At 42.2% G+C, this 16,887-nt stretch overlaps 1 protein-coding gene across 2 annotated transcripts in view; it reads left to right on the top strand.

Annotated features, from left to right (window-relative positions):
* The first annotated feature begins 3,812 nt into the window (after nt 1–3,812).
* TMEM50B (transmembrane protein 50B) overlaps nt 3,813–16,887 on the top strand; it is a 16,230-nt gene continuing 3,155 nt past the window's right edge. For both annotated transcript variants that reach the window (XM_054827045.1, XM_054827035.1), the window contains exons 1-6: nt 3,813–3,914; nt 10,868–11,043; nt 12,458–12,570; nt 13,682–13,749; nt 14,674–14,766; nt 14,972–15,029. In XM_054827045.1, the coding sequence (XP_054683020.1) occupies nt 10,945–11,043; nt 12,458–12,570; nt 13,682–13,749; nt 14,674–14,766; nt 14,972–15,029 (431 nt within the window). In that variant the 5' untranslated portion in view covers nt 3,813–3,914; nt 10,868–10,944. The remainder of the gene's footprint in view (nt 3,915–10,867; nt 11,044–12,457; nt 12,571–13,681; nt 13,750–14,673; nt 14,767–14,971; nt 15,030–16,887) is intronic.

The raw sequence follows: 16,887 nt of genomic DNA, 5'->3' as shown, positions 1-16,887 counted from the left end.
TTCAGAAATGGAAGCCAGATGATGATCGCAACCATCCTTTGGCAGATGCCCCAGCACCAGCGGAGTCTGGGTTAATGTGTTTTGCTTTGGGGCAGATAACACTGCACATGCTCTTCTTGGTCTTTGTGCTCTTGCTCATCTAGGTGAGGTCTTAACATGCAGGCAGAACGTTGTTCATATTTGTTGGTAGAATGAATTAATTGAAGTAGCATTTGTCAGGGGGTATTATATAATCTGGTAATACAATTGAATATAATTTATTTATTGGTAAACACTATGGGTCTTCAAAGCCTTTGTGTTATGGCAAGTATGTAATAGTGACAAGATGTTTGTCATGTTTTAGAAAATAGGGCTAATTGCAGCTTCCTTTAGCGTAGCTTTTTGTAGGAATTACAGTGGCAAAAGTAAAAAGAACAGCATTACGTGCGGACTGAGCTATGGCCCATAGGTCGTGCCACTGGGATGCTCGTGCCGTGCATTGGTGTTAGCTGAAAGGATTAGATCATGACTAGTAGTTCCTTTCTGCTGAGATTCAGTTAGGAGGCAGGGGTATATTCGCGGTGCATGGATCAGTTGGGCCAGCCAGTAATTAATGTACTCTTCGGTGGCTCTCCAAGTTTGCAAAGATGGTAAGAAATAATGGGTGTCTAGCAGATATAGGGGTTAAGTCCTATATAGTGGTGAAGTGGGAACAAAATAGGTGTGTGATCTTGATTTGCCATATAAGTGGCCCCAATCTAAATACTGAGAAAGAAGAATGGAGTTACATGGCAGTCCTCTCTTTTGGGGGACTCAGTAAGAGTTCAGATCACTGTCCTTTGTGATACGGATATGATTCATTGAGATCGTGGTGTTAGATCAGGCGATACCAGCAGGCTTTGACCTCCTAAGTTCCTCATTCATTTTAGCAGCTGTGTGTATGAATGTCTGTTTATTTAAATGACTTATCTATATGTTCTTGTTTTTAATGAAAACTGTAAGTAAATTAAACATACTTTCATGGAAGTCCTTTGACATAATAGTCTTAAAAAGATCAGATTTTGATTCTCATTATGATCTACAGGAATTGGATCTGAATTGCTGTTTAATCTAATCCAATGACAGATTTAAAAAGAGCTAATTGCAAATGAAATTCATTGCACAAGAGTAAATAGAAACCAGATTGCAATAAATCCAGCTTTGATGGAATCCACTTTGGCTCACAATGAAGATAAGTATCAGCAGTTTAAATATTTAAGTTGCCATAATGGATGAGTCAGCATACTGAGCAATTTTTATGTTCCTTTTAAAACTACTTGGTTTTAAATAGAGTAGATGTGACCTGACTCTCAGCACTTTAAATGAGCCTTACGCTGTTGTCATGAAAAATTGCCAGGTACAAAAATCCACTGCTTCAACATTTACAGCAATGATGATGAAAAAAAAGAATTTAAATTTTTATTTTTCCCCAGTGTGTGGAGGAGTATATTTTTGCAGGGCTGGTCTATTATTTTGTTGCTCTGAGCTCACAAAATCCTAAGAGCAGTATATAGTCAGTACTTCTAGAACAAGTAATACTAAGTACTGCATACAAATTAGAACAAACCCAGGAGAGAATGGCTTTCAGAAGTCATTTTTCTATCTGACACTAGAGTGGTAATTTGGATTTGATTACTGTTACCTTATTACTGAGCTCAAAAGGATGAAGTCATTGCTGATTCCAGATAGAAATACATGTTGCTTATTCCCAGAACTCCCTATGTGTTGGTCTAATTACCATACAGCTTGTGGCTTAAAAGGCTTATCTAGATGATGTCTTAATATGAAGACAAAATATTATTTGTATGTATTATTAGGAGATATTAATTGAGGTATCAGGTTTTTTCGGGGTGATGAATCTTTCTTGCCCAACAGTCTGATGGCTCTTTCAAGCACTGTTAGCAAGCTGTACAACTACATGTTAGTAGTGCTTTCCAGTAAAAGGAAAAGACACAGCTGTAGGCTATCGGAAATAACATTGCAGGCTGTCCTATAAACTGAAGAGTTTCTACATACGCTGTAAATGCTGGGGCCTACTGAATACCTATTTCAGAGTAATAACGGCTCTCGGGATGCACATGGGGTTACAGAGAAGGGTCTGAGGAGAAGGAATAAAAGTCACGAGAAGCAAGAGCAAGGCAAGAGACAAAGACAAGCTGTGGGAGAAACTGCTGCTGCGAGGGAGGAGGGTACGTGTGGTGTCTCCCTTGAAGATATTTCCCTACCGGTTGTGTTTCCCTGGATGTGGCAACCACACAGTTCACCTTCCCACAGCTGGGATCAGCTGTTGAGAAAATGGAAAGGTGTGTGTACACGCGTGGGAGTGGGAGGGGTGATAGGAAGGGCCTAGCAAGGAGAGAGGAGACAAAGAGGGCAAGCAAACAGTGTGGAATGCTTCCAGATGAGGGTGAGAAGATGGTGGCACGTGTGTTAACAGGGGTAGAGATTGGAGAGCAGGCATGTATGAATTACAAAAAAAAAAAGTTTACGACTTTTAACTTTTAGTGGGATTTCAAGGGACCACAGCTTAACTGTCTTTTAATGAGAAACTGAATATTCTGTTGCCATTTGGTTGCATCTTTGTAGGCCTTTCTCACAATTCTGCTTTTCTTACTTGGTGCCCCATATTGCTCTTTACTGTTCTTGAGCAATCTCCTTGAAATGCCTTCCCTTTTTTTGTTTACCCTGTTCCACTCTTAAATTTCTACTTCCCACTTTTCAGACTGCCTCTGTACGTTTTTTATGTTATCTGAGTGTGAATTTTCTAGACTTGCCACTTACTAACTTCAATACTTAATTCAACTGCAGCATAGTATCTCTAAAATTTTGACATCAAATCTTTTGTAACTGGCAGCAGTCTGTATTTTCTGAGAAGATGGTTCTTTCTGAGGGTACCTCTGGTGGTGGTATAGCCCTCTTTCCAGTGCTCGGGCGAGAAAAAGAGCAGTGAATCCTGTGCGTGGGGAGTATGAAGGGAATTCATTGAGAGTCAAAAATCTTGGATCGATTGGTCTGTTTTGGGCACGTTCAGAGCCACGTTGCAAGCAGACATGTATTCACGTCCAGTGTGCAAACAAAATGTTGTGGAGAAGTGCTCTCGGCTCTCCGTGGCCACGGCAGGCATGGAGAGATCCCGGGGTGAGTAGTGCCGGGCAGTGCTCCCCGCTGGCTCGGCCCTGGCCCCTGCTCGCTTACCGCGTTTGGGAAATGGGAGTGTGACGAGGAAGAACGTGAGCATCATCAGCAGGCTGCTAATGAGGGTGGCGTACCGGTGGTGCAAGTACTGCTTGGACTATGTTGAAGCTGGCTGGGAAGTGGGGTGAAGTCAGGAAGAAATGGTTCAGATGCTTCTTCCCGGACAGCTGAGAGGAACACAATTACTAATTCTCTTTATTCTCATTAAAGCAGACTCAGGGCTAAGGTGTAACGGCGTTTTGTGGTGAAGTACATATATTCCAACATGGGAGCCGCTTGAAAAACGTTAAGGTTAGCACATCGTACTTCACTCGTGAGCCAGTGCTGACGTGGGTAAGAAGCGTTTTGGTAGCTGAGGTGACCGCAGGCGTCAGATGTGGCGCCCAGACCCGCAGGCTGGGGGGGGCGCGGGAGGGGGCAAGGCGGGCGGGGGACGGGGCGAGCCGGGCCCCGCCCTGCCCGGCAGCGGCCTCCCCGCCCAGGAAGAAAAGGGGCGGGGCCTGCGCCGGCCCCTCCTGCCGCCGATGGCTCCGGTCGCTGGCGTGGGCTGCCGCGTCGGCCAATCGTGGCGCCCCCTCCTTACCCAGCCTCCGGTGACGCGCAGCGCTAGCTTCCGATTGGTGAGCGGCCGCGTCGGTCGTGGGTCTCTCTGCCCCCCACCCCCGCTCCCCGCAGGCGGAAGAGTCTCGCCCAGGACGGGGGTACGTGCGGCCGTTGTTTTCCTGCCGCTGCGCTGGCGCCGGTGGGAGCGAGGGGCGGCGGGGGACGGGTGGCGGGATGGGGGCGTTGGTGGGAGGGTAGCGCGGGACGCCCGTGTCCGGCGGCAGCGTGCGCCCGCTTGCCTCCAACGGCTCTCGCGCGCCCCGGTGCCCGGAGCCGCCTCCCTCCGCTTCTCCTCACCAAGCCGCGAGGGACCCTCGCCGTCCCCTCCGCCATGGGGAGCAGCGGCTCTTCCCTCCGCCTGCGCTCGGAGCCTGGGGCGGCTCCGTCGGTCCCGGCCCGGTGCTCCCACGCACCCCTCGGTGCCGGCCCGGGGCAGCGCTAAGGCGCTCTGCGAGCTTGGGGCGGAGGGCGTCCGGCCGCGCTTCCCTGCCCCTCGCGCCGGAGCCGTGACCTTTTGCTGTAGCGCGGCCTCAGCTGCAGGAAGTGGCGGGCCTGTGGCCGGGGGGAGCAGCAGGGCCCGTCCCTCCCCGCTGCCCTGCTGCAGGGCCGCGGTCAGGTCTCTCTCAGCTTGCCATTATCCGCATCTGGGAACGGCAGCGGGGGTCCTGAGCAGAAAGTTTGAGGTCCGTCGATGAAAATTTTTAAAAAAACTACTTAATTTTCTAAGTAATGCTGCTCTCCGCGTAACAGTTACTGTCAGGACTTTGATTGCAGCTTTAGGATTCTGCCTCATATTGCCCTGTCATGGCTTAAGCCCATTAAGGAAATATTGATGCACATAGTAGACTCTTATGAGCAAAATAGGCCTGTGGATAATTGCAGAATTGATCTTTTTTTTTCTGCTTCTCTCAAGTCTTCGAACTTTAATAGCACTCTTAAAGAATACTTGCTGTAGACAGCAGTCACATTGCTCTAGGGCTCAGCATCACGCAGATTCGTGTAAGGTGATTACCTGTTTAATAATTTCGCCACACAGCCTTCTTTCTGTATAAGTTCCTTTCTTTCCTCCTTCTGTCTTTCTGTAATACTTAAAAACTAGATGATGTAGTATAGGGCTATGGTGTATGTGAAACTGAAAGTGAAACTGCATGTAATTACTAAAATGAATGAGTGGTCTAAAGATCCCCCTTAAAAAAATTACAGTGAGCTTAACAGAAATGTTCGTGTAAACTCCTTACAGTGACCATGCCAAATATCTTAAAGCATAGTCTGGTTGGTGGCTTGTAGAAGATGCTATCTTCTTTGAGGAAAATAGAGTTTTCTTCTTGACTTTAAATTTCTTCTCTTCCTCCTGTCTATCTTTTACTTTCTTCTTTGGAAATAGGAAGTTCCGTTCTTTGCTAACCTGAAGGTATTCCAGGGCCCTTGTGCAGCTTAATACGGTTTTCTTTTTGTAGACTTTTTGTATTTTCTTCCAACTGCTTTTAACACTTTGTTCATGTAAAATCAGTTCATTTTGGGAGTGAGAAACTGATTTTCAGATGAAAATTTTGAGCTCCAATTCTTGTGTTTTCATTTCACTTCATTTGTCTGAATAATATACTAGTTGTTTTAACCTGATTGCTAGTGTCTACCAAGTATTATTTTTACAGTGAGTATAACTGTCCTTGTTCTTCAGTCACTAGTCTTTTTCTTGCAAGTGTTCTTGTGTTTCTGTTTATTGGACATGAGTGAGAAATATTTCCTGAGAACAGTGGGAGAGCCTGTCTGCCCTTGGAAAAGGGGAGGAGACAGATTGTAGGAAGGGCATTGAAGGACAGCTAATGCAAGGGGGTTTGCCTATTTCCTTGCTGTGAAGTATGTGGATGTAAAAGTTTAAACCAAGAGACAGAGTTTTGTACCTTTATTTAGGTAAGAAAGTCAGCTGAAAGCGTCTGTCTTAGCAGAGTTTCCCATCTGTGTAGTAGGATACATTTGGGCTAAAGCCTATGTGTGTGTCCGTATTAACCCATACGAGGATAAACTTTAGCCTAGATCTTGTCGTCTTGGTGGAGACTCAACTTCACAATGTCACTGGTCTTTCACACTTGAAATATAGCTTATTATTTTCTTCATTCTTTGCTAGGGATATTGAGAATTACATACATACGGAACATTATCATAGAATTGCAGAATGGTTTGGATTGGAAGGGACCTTCAAAGATCATCTAGTTCCTACCCCCCTGCCGTGGGCACAGACATCTTTCACTAGATCAGGTTGCTCAAAGCCCCATCTGACCTGACCTTGAACACTTTCAGTGATGGGGCACCCACAACATCTCTAGGCAACCTGGTCCAGTGTCTCACCACCCTCATTGTAAAAAAAATTCTTCCTTATGTCTGGTCTTAAACTTACCCTCTTTCAGTTTAAAACCATTGCCCCTTGTCCTGTCACTACAGGCCCCAGTAAAAAGTCTCTCTCCAGCTTTCTTATAACCCCTTTTTATATATTGAAAGGCTGCTATAAGGTTGTCTTGGAGCCTTTTCTTTTCCAGGCTGAACAACCCTGACTCTCTCAGCCTGTCTTTATAGGAGAGGTGTTCCAGCCCTCCCAAATGGGAGGCCCTCATTTTTGTGTCCCTCCTCTGGACCTGCTCCAACAGCTCAATGTCTTTCTTGTACTGGGGCCCCCAGAGCTGGATGCAGTACTGCAGGTGGGGTCTCACGAAAGCAGAGTAGAGGGGCAGGATCACCTCCCTTCATTTGCTTCTTGTTATGCAGCCCAGGATACAATTGGCTTTCTAGGCTGCAAACATATATTGCTGGCTCATGTATTTATTTTTTTTTTCCCCACACGAATGCTCTCATTCCATTCATCCCCAAGTCTGTATTGATATTGAGCATTGTCCCAACCCAGGTGCAGGACCTTTCACTTGGCCTTGTTGAAATTCATGATGTTTGCATGGGGCCACTCCTCAACCCTGTCAAGGTCCCTCCGGATGGTATCCCTTCCCTCTAGCATATTAAAACCAGTATTGTATAATAGCTAGGTGTTTATTTAACAGCTTGTGAGAGGGTGGCCAACCTGTTGCATTTGGGTTGGCTCTGTACTGTCTGTCCTTCCAGTAAGTCTGCTCGGCACTATGCTTATCCTTTAAATGAGAGCACAGGAAAGTACTTGGTTGGACTTCAGGCTGGATTAATTGTTCTGGTATCCTGCAGTCTGCTTCCTGACATCCTTTTTTGCGGAAACCCCACAGCCCTTGTTTGTCGTGCCCTCTACACATGGGTGCCCTCAATCGGATGTGCGTTTGAGCAGAGATGGCGTTGTCCTAGAACAAAAAGAGGAATATCCACATGTTGGTTACAGAATGTAGGCACATTTAGTAATGCTGGAAGAAATGGTGTATTGCTGCTTTTTAGTCATGTATCTGTGAAGTCATATGGAGCTATAACAGTAGTGAGAGAAATGTTTAATAATTTTTACTGTTAAGTAGGGCTCTCTTGAAATGCCTCTATGAAAGACTCCCCTGCAGAAATAGGAATGACATCAGTTAATGTTTAGATCACCTTAGAAAAAGGGCAGTTGCATTAGCACCTCTGTTTCCTTTTACTGCCTTGCATGGATTCTTGCATGCCTGCTCTAGCACTAAGCTTTCTTTGTGAAATCATTAGCCACATGTAGAAATAGTTCTAGATTTCTTGTCTGTGTTCTGTTGCAAATTCTCTGCACCTTGTTTCTCCATGTTTGTCATCTGCAGTGAAACAGGAGAATTGTGTTGTCAGTTACGAGTGTTTGTTGTGGAAATACCGCCAGCAGATAGTGTTTATTTCACCTATTCACATTATGTAGACTGCTTCTCTCCTCAGCACAAAGATAAGGTTAAAGCAAAGTGCAGGTTTGTGAGCTAGTATCAAGCACCAAAAATATAATTTCTGATAAAATAATAAACTTTGGCAGAAGGTTGCCTTGTATTAAAAAAGAAAAAAAAATCAACTTTTTCTGGTCTCCCTAGCTTCACTTGTTTGTCACTAACACAGTTGTGAAAACTCCATTTGATATCCAATCCAATTAAGTATTGAGAGAGGTTTTGTCTCAGATTTCTGAAGTGAGCCAAATGCCTCTGATTTGTCACCTAATGTTTAAAAAACGCTTAATAATTAGGACAGGCTTTTGTGCAATGTATGATATCCATGACGTTTATCATTATTGACTTTAAAGTTGAAAGAGTTTTGCTAGGATAAATGCTAGTCAGTTTTTTGGATTGAAAGTTGGCTTAATTATATTAGCTGACAAAACAAACTATATATCCCCTTTAAATCATAGAAGGGAATGATTTTTTTTCATTTTGTTTCAGCCTTTTGAACTAGAACAATTTTGTAAAAGTAAGATTTCTTTCATTAAGTCATCCAAGAATTTAACAGGCTATTTATTAAGTATCACAGAAAGGTTGAGGTTGGAAGGCACCTCTGGAGGGCATCTGCTCCAACCTCCCTGGTCAAGCAGGGCCACCCAGAGTCAGGTGCCCAGATGGCTTTTGAATACCTCCAAGCATGGAGACTCCACAACCTCTTTGGGCAACCTGTGCCAGTGCTTGACCACCCTTACAGTGAAAAAGTGTTTCCTGATGTTCAGAGGGAACCTCCTGTGTTCCAGTTTGTGCCCAGTTTGGTCCTGCCACTGGGCACCACTGAGCAGAGCCTGGCTCCATCCTCTGTGCACCCTTCATTCAGGTATTTCTATACATTGATGAGATCCCCCCGAGCCTTCTCTTCTCTAGGCTGAACAGTCCCAGCTCTCCCAGCCTTTCCTCACAGGAGAGATGCTCCAGTCCCTCGGTCATCTTCATGGCCTTTCTCTGGACTCTCTCCAGTGTGTCCATGTCCCTCCTGTACTGAGACCCAGCACTCCAGGTGTGGCCTCACCAGTGCTGAGTAGAGGGGAAGGATCACCTCCCTTGACCTGCTGGCACCACTCCTAACGCAGCCCAGGGTACCATTCCCCCTCTTTGCAGCAAGGGCACATCGCTGGCCCATGTTCAACTTGGTGTCCTCCAGGACCCCCAGGTCCTTTTCGGCCAAGCTGCTTTCCAGCTGGGTGGCCCCCAGCATGTACCGGTGCATGGGGTTGTTCCTAGGAGCAAGATGTGGCACTTCCCCTTGCTGAATTTCATGAGGTTGCTGTCAGCACGTTTCTCCAGCCTGTTGAGGTACCTCTGAATGGCATCCAAGTAGAGAGTGAAAAATAATTTCTGTTGTTGTTGACATATCTGAAATAATTTTTCCAGTGGCTTTTCTTGACCTGCTTTCTGAATTGCAGTAGAACTTTACATTATGTTTGAAGGAGATGATTTTATTTCGATATTTTAATACTATTTAAATGGTCCATTACGTGACAAAATTCCAAAGGAAAATATAGCTTTGAAGAAATACAGCTTCCGTCATTCTTAAAATGACAGTGTGTTTACAGGCAAAGTAATAACTTTGGTCAGTTTAACATAACCACAGTTGTGTTCAGAAAAGAAAGAGCACAGCATATTTGTCTATCTACTCCTACCCATGGCCAGCCGCGCCGCAGGGTGAGCACCGTATAGTCTGTAGCGGCGACAGCAACGGGAACCAGGAGCTGTGCTCCAGTGCGGGTGGGCGAGGGGAAGGGAAGGATGGATTACTGCAGGGTGAGAAAGAGACACGCGCAGGGTTGGAAGAGGAACAAATAAAAGTACAGATGGAGCCATTTCAAGGGCGGAGAAGAGGGAAGGGCTGCAAGAGCAGTCATAAATCTGTAATGGCAATTTTGTATCAAGGTATAGGGATCTGAAAATTTCTAGGTAAAAGTGTAATCTAGGAAGATAACTATATGGTAGACACCAGATATTATACAAAAGTAAAATAATTTTGGAATTGAGTGATTGATTTTAATACTTTAAGATAGCATCGTAACTATGGATGGACTTTTGGAACTAGATTTAGGAAGACAGGTTTTTTTATCTTATTCATAGAAGGTGGCCTGTGTGTGTAGTGTAGGCAAACTCTGTTTGTTTTTATTTTACTTCTTAGTATAGACTTTTAATCACAGTTATTAATGAGAAAAATGTTCTACATCAGTCTTTCCTGTAATAGAATCATAAGGGATGTTTGTCCGTTGTTAGCCTTTGACAAGCACCTGGAAATTATTTAAGGCAGATAGGGAAAATACAGAAGTTGACAATAATAAACCAAAATAGAACGGCATTAGGAGTGACTGTGAGTCAGTGCTCAATAGAAAAACTAAGTATTTTCACTTCTGACACTCCAACTATATATGCTAATCGTCTTATAGTGTGACACTAGATGTAGTGTATTACAGAATCTTTTGCAGCTACTGTCTCTCCAAATTGTTGGAGAACTGTGTTGTTTCAGTAGTCACTTTGTAACACTAATTAACTTTACTTTCATCTTCCTGTATTTAAAGTTCTGTGTGATCCTTTCTCTGTGAGGTGGGACATTCTTTACCCTTGGTATTAGTTGATTCACTGAGTTTATTCCTTTTCCCTTATGTTAGAAAGGCACTATATTATCTACCTTATCTGGAGATTTGAAATACGGGTATCTCACGTGAGGTTCCTTGGCCTGACTCAAAGACCAAGTTCTGGTCTATGTATGGAGCCCTGTTGTATGTATCTTACTGTTTTTAACTGCTAAGGCCAGAGAGAGGATTATGGTTTGAAGATGAAACTTAGATTAAAATATTTGCTTTTTTTGCTTACCTTGTTTGTTTGTTTGTTTCAGATGTTTGAGCAAACAGCACATTCTATTTAATTTTTTCTGTTGCAGGTACTATAATTTATATGTAATGCATAAGTTTTTGAGTCGTGTGATTATTTTATTTTGTAGTTCTGTTTGTAAGGTAGGTTCTTTTTTTGACTATAGCTCAATATAGAATTCATAGAGTATATGAATACTTAATTCTGTAAAACAAAACAAAAAAAAAACCAAAACACCAAAACATTGTAAAGATTGCTCATGGTAGTGGTCAAACATCTCGAGATTTTACTGTTTTGTATTAAATGCACCTTTGGCTGTGTTTCAGGTATTTGGGACACAGTTGTTAATGGAAGAATTCATGTATAAATACAAAATAAGAAAGGCAATCTAATCTTTGAGGAAATGGCAGGATTCCTAGACAACTTCCGGTGGCCAGAATGTGAGTGTATTGACTGGAGTGAAAGAAGAAATGCCATCGCTTCCATAGTTGCGGGCATATTGGTAAGTTTTGAGAGGGTGTGAATGAATCATAACCATGTAGACAAATTTGGAAGTACGACACGGTTACATTTTTGTGTCATATATTGTGAAGGTTCAGTCTAACTGCACCTTAATTCAGTATATTGCTTTAAACTTTTGAGTGTAATTGTTGGGCAGATTTTTTACAGGTCACGTAACTTTGTGTTTTGTCTGATAATGACGTACCAGTTCTGCTATTTCTTCTTTAAAAAAGATTGAAGTTCTTAGTGGATTTTTGGCACAATTGGGTATGTTAGAACTCCTATGTTATACATAGTTTGTATCTCACAGAATCACAGATTGGTAGGGATTGGAAGGGACCTCTGGAGATCATCTAGTCCAACCCCCCTGCTAGAGCAGGATCACCTAGAGCAGGTTGCACAGGATCACGTCCGGGTGGGTTTTGAATCTCTCCAGAGAAGGAGACTCCACAACCTCTCTGGGCAGCCTGTCCCAGTGCTCGGTCACCCTCACAGCGAAGAACATTTTCCTCATATTGAGATGGAACTTCCTGTGTTCCAGTTTGTGCCCATTGCCCCTTGTCCTGTCGCTGGGCACCACTGTCTAGCCCCGTCCTCTTGACATCCACCCTTTAGATATTTACAAGCGTTGATGAGATCCCCTCTCAGTCTTCTCTTCTCCAGGCTAAACAGACCCAGCTCTCTCAGCCTTTCCTCATACGAGAGATGCTCCAGTCCCCTCATCATCCCTGCAGCCCTCCGCTGGACTCTCTCCAGTAGTTCCCTGTCTTTCTTGAACTGGGGAGCCCAGAACTGGACACAATATTCCAGATGTGGCCTCACCAGGGCAGAGTAGAGGGGGAGGATAACCTCCCTGGACCTGCTGGCCACACTCTTCTGAATGCCCCCCAGGATACCACTGGCCTTCTTGGCCACGAGGGCACACTGCTGCCTCATGGAGAGCTTGTTGTTGACCAGGAGTCCCAGGTCCTTCTCCGCAGAGCTGCTCCCCAGCAGGTCAACCCCTAACCTGTACTGGTACCTGGGGTTGTTCTTCCCTAGGTGGAGGACCCTACACTTGGCCTTGTTGAATTTCATTTGGTTCCTCTCTGCCCAACTCTCTAGTCTGTCTAGATCGTACATGTTTAGAATCTGCATTCTTGTTCTTAAAGCTGCACGGGAAATTTATCCATACACTGATATTTAATTTGAATAGAAAATGTGACCTAAATGCTTCTCCAAAAACATCAGTGTTAAGGTTTATGCAGAACTTGCATGTCAAACAGATTTAGAGTCTGACTTAAAGATAATAACTTTCTAGAACGGTTTATACTTTTTAAAAACCAATTAAACCAATGGTATACATCAACATTTATCATGTTTTGTCTGCCTCTGTACCCTTCCAGCCTCATAATACTGGTCCATTTTATTTCTAGTTTTTCACAGGTTGGTGGATAATGATAGATGCTGCAGTAGTTTACCCTAAGCCAGAACAAATGAACCATGCGTTCCATACCTGTGGGGTGTTTTCAACACTAGCTTTTTTCATGTAAGTGTATATAAAGGGAGTTCTTAGAAAATAAACATGAGCTGTTAGACATAGTTTTTACTAGACAATATGGTATATGATAAAACTTTGAATCACTTGGTTATAAATCACTTATTGAGTAATCTTGTCGTACCTTTTTGCATGGCAATGTAAAGGCCTTTTTTCTTTTTACCTGTGGCCTTTGTTGCTGATCATGGTCTGTTTATTCATTGTTCTGTCTACACCGCCCCCCCCCCCCCCAGTCAGTTTAGGGTAAATTGCTTTTCCCATGCACTTTGGCTGAATGTAAGAAAGCAGACCTTCCTTTATGCAGGTGGCTTTCTATAATAAGCATTTAGATTCCTAGATCAAAATTCATGTAATGCTGCTCAGTTGCTTACCTCAATATAAAATATTTGACTGCGTTTTCTGTTATTTAAATAATTTTTACACCTGTCTCTGGCCCAAAGCTTCCTCAAATGGAGAGGCAGTAGTATTATAGCTATTGCTAAAAAGACGTAAGTGTGGCAATCTTGAAGGAGAAGTAATAGCTTTTGTTGAATCGTACAATATTGGTGAGAAAAAAGGATGCATTTAGATATGCAAGACCTTTTTAACACTTGGTTATCTGAGAGTTTCAGGGGGTTTTTCCTCAGCAATGTAACTAATTTTAAGAAAATGTATTGTCTCTCCTTACAGAGTGTCTCTCACTTGAATGCTTACCATATTCATTGTGAAAGAAAGGCATCAAAAAGCAACTTGTATCATAATCATGAAAGCACTGTATTATTGGCTGTTGTTACTCCTGTGAAGTGGCTTTAGATGTTTTAAAAACTTAAACAGCCAGAAAGTGACCAGCAATATTTCAATCACTAAAAAGGGCAAATCTTTCATCTTACAGGTCTGTTAATGTAAAAATTTAAATAAAACTTATGAACAAATACAGGGTTTGCTTGAAATCCAGTTGGAATCCTTTCATTAAGGGACATGTAATAATATGTGACAATACAGAATGTGAAGTAATTTCCTCAGCTTTTTTTCTCATCTTAAAAAAAAAAAAAGCTAGCTTTTAACTTATAACTTTAAAGTGATTTTCTAAAAATCTGAAGTGTGTACACTTTTTTGTTCCTAGGATAAATGCTGTATCAAATGCACAGGTGAGAGGAGACAGCTACAGTGATGGATGTTTAGGAAGAACAGGTAAATTAACTCTAAAAAGCATGCTGAATTGAAAAATTGATTATTTAGCTGCTGGTTAGTTGGTTGTTTTTTTTTTTTTCCTAAGTGGTGGTTAAACCTCTGCAAATCCTGTATAGCTGCTGGAAGAAATAAATTTCTGCCTTGTGGTAGGCTATGGAGCAGACATTCCTTAAGAACATCTTATTGTAGAATGTATCACAAACATTCTGTTTCCTCTGTATGTCACCTACTGTGGGGTGTCTGTGGACCTGCTGTCCTCTCTCTGCTTTCATTCACAATTCCCTTACTGTTTCCCATGTGGATCCCAGTGTCTGTTTTCACGTGACTTGTAGAATGCTTCACCAGAAATCTGGTAGAGTTTACTGATTTTTTTAACTAGCGTACAGTGGTTTTTTGTGTGTCTTTCATAAATCAGCTTGAGAGAATCTTTGCATAGAAATATTTTTCCTTTCCCATGAGCAAGCGGGTTGATTATTTTCAATGGCATCATCTTTCTTTTTTCAGCAGGTAATGTCTAGCTATGGTAGATGTTTTCCATCTGAAAATACCTTTCTGAAGTAAACACAGGAAGGGTTTGCTTTATGTACCCTATGGGAATGCCATCTTTATCTCAGAAACATGAGTACCTCATCATTGTGTTAAGTGTTGTGTTAAGTGATGCTATAGGCATTCCCTACAGATGGGAGGAAATTTCTGGTAGTTGTGTCTGCTCACTCAAATAAGGGGAATCCAACTACTATGTGAATTTACTAGTGAATGCAAATTTTAGTTTATCTTGTCCTTGATAGGGGGTTGAATCCTTTTCCTTTGTGCCTTCAGCAAGATAACATATTGCATCATAACAGAGTTGTATGATAATTGGATAATCTGTCACTATAGCTAATACTCTATGTGGTTCTCAAGAGTTTTTATTATTTCCTGCAGGTGCTCGTGTCTGGCTCTTCATTGGCTTTATGTTGATGTTTGGTTCACTTATTGCTTCAATGTGGATTCTTTTTGGAGCATATGTTACACAGAGTAAGTTTCTTTATTTTCACATACAAAAAAGTACTTTTGCTGTCAGCCAGAAGGCAGAGAATCCAGAAGAATGGAAGCATGTGGTCTGTTCTTGTCAGAGCCATACCATCTAGTTTTGTGTCAGAGAGTGATACTATGAACAATGTTTTAAATACACCTTCCAATACAAATGAACTTAATATTTCCTTTGTTACTTACTTTGCAGACACTAATGTTTATCCTGGATTAGCAGTGTTTTTCCAAAATGCGTTGATATTTTTCAGGTAAGTTATCTGGGCAAATTTCCCACCTTCCAGAGGGGTATCTGACTTACCTGCTTCCATGCACAGTGACACTGCTGGGAAAAAAAGCTCCAAAAACTGGAAGCTGACTCCAGGCTTGGACCTTCCATGGTGTGGAGCTTGCTGCTCTCAGTGGAGGACCCTCCGTATTTCAATTTATTACCACCCTGACCTTTACTCAAGGAGGGCGGCATGTATGTAAGCCAGAGGGAACTCCTGGGTCACTGAGTAAACTGACGTACAGAGAACTCGTGATATTATTTAATGCATAAACTGATCAAACTATTTCTTCAAAACTAATTTTTTCACTCTGCTACTGTTTTCTACTCCTTTTGCTCCAGTGCTTAGAAACAATGTTTTATTTACCCCTTCTCAGCCCATGAGAGGCTCTTCATTTCCCTCATGCTCCTGTTATTCCAGCTCTTTCTGGTCTCACTGAATTCACAGCTCTAGAATGCGGATGACCAAGGATATAGACAGTATTCTGGGTGAGGTACTGTCAGTATCTTTGGATAATGGCAATAATGCTTTCATCTCTCTACTACAAATACTTTGCCATATATCCTAACGGCACTAGGTGGGAGATGCTGTCACCCTTTTCATGACTATTTCATACCAGTGGCTTTGATTATCTGATAATCAGAACACCTAGATTTGTTTCTACTGGGTGAGCTTTCAGTTATTGAGAGTGATAATTTTTTTTTTCAAAGAGAATGATGGTATGTTTTGTAATATTACACTTTATTTCACTTAATATAATTAAGTATATCATGTGACACTTTGAAACTATCTGTATCTGTAATAACTCTATATGTGTAATGCATTCTGTAATCCATGATTTTTTTTTTAATTAATAAGACAATGAAAGCATTAAATAGTGTAAGTTCTGAGATCAGTCACTGAAGTTCACATAACCTCCTCTTTTGCAAGTTCTTACCCACTTAAATTACTGCGCTAACAATTTTCCTGCTAGTACCATATCAAATGCTTTGCAGCAAGCTAGATCAACTGGCTCCACTGTGCTTCCCTGCTTGGAAAATCAGTTACATGCTTGCAGAAAATAGCAGTTCCTGACTCTCTTCTGTAGTCTGGCACATGATTGAAATGGGATGCTGATGAAGGCAGACTTTTCAGAATAGTTTCACCATCCCTGAAATCTTAAGTCTTACTTCAATAGTTTGATGATCATATTTCTTGAAGCTGCTTTTTGTTTCTGAAAGTATCTTTCCTTAGTTTCTATTGTACTCTGTATGTAGATATATTTTAGGTTTGTTTTCTTTTGGCTTCTAAAATTTGTTTTCTGGGTATGAATTATGAGACAAATTACAACCTTTTTATTTAAAAAAAAAGTCTGTGTTTTTTATCCCACCACACACTTTGGGCAGTAACATTTGCTAAGTCCATCCATCGCTGTAGACTCCTTTCCTTAGAGCAGACCTAGGTCAATCAGCAATGCCCTTCTCAACGTCCTTATCCAAAACTTTTGTTCCAATTGAATCAGATTCTCTTCCATCAGTGTTGTTGCATAGTGTCTGTATTCCCTGAACCATGTGTCACCTTCAGGATTTGTGCTTCAGTCCTGGTTGTTACTCCACCATGGTTTTTTACTTAGTTTAACATGCTGTATTAGTAGTTCTCTAGTTAATTGCCCAGGTGTCTGGCTTGTTTTACTTCTCATTGCTTGTTATTGTTGTTCTCAGTGTCAATATTTCTTATTTCTCTCCCTGATCATCCTCTTATGATTCAGTATGACTGTGCCCTTCTTTACCACCTGTTTGTTTGCTATAAGAAAAAAATAAGGTATAAGGAGCGATAAGGTTTTGTTCCCTCAACGGGTTTT

Source organism: Grus americana, chromosome 1 (genome assembly GCF_028858705.1).
Source record: "Grus americana isolate bGruAme1 chromosome 1, bGruAme1.mat, whole genome shotgun sequence".
Classification (NCBI taxonomy): Eukaryota; Metazoa; Chordata; class Aves; order Gruiformes; family Gruidae; genus Grus; species Grus americana.
Note: the sequence above shows the minus strand (reverse complement) of the source record. Positions and strands in the feature narration are given on the sequence as shown.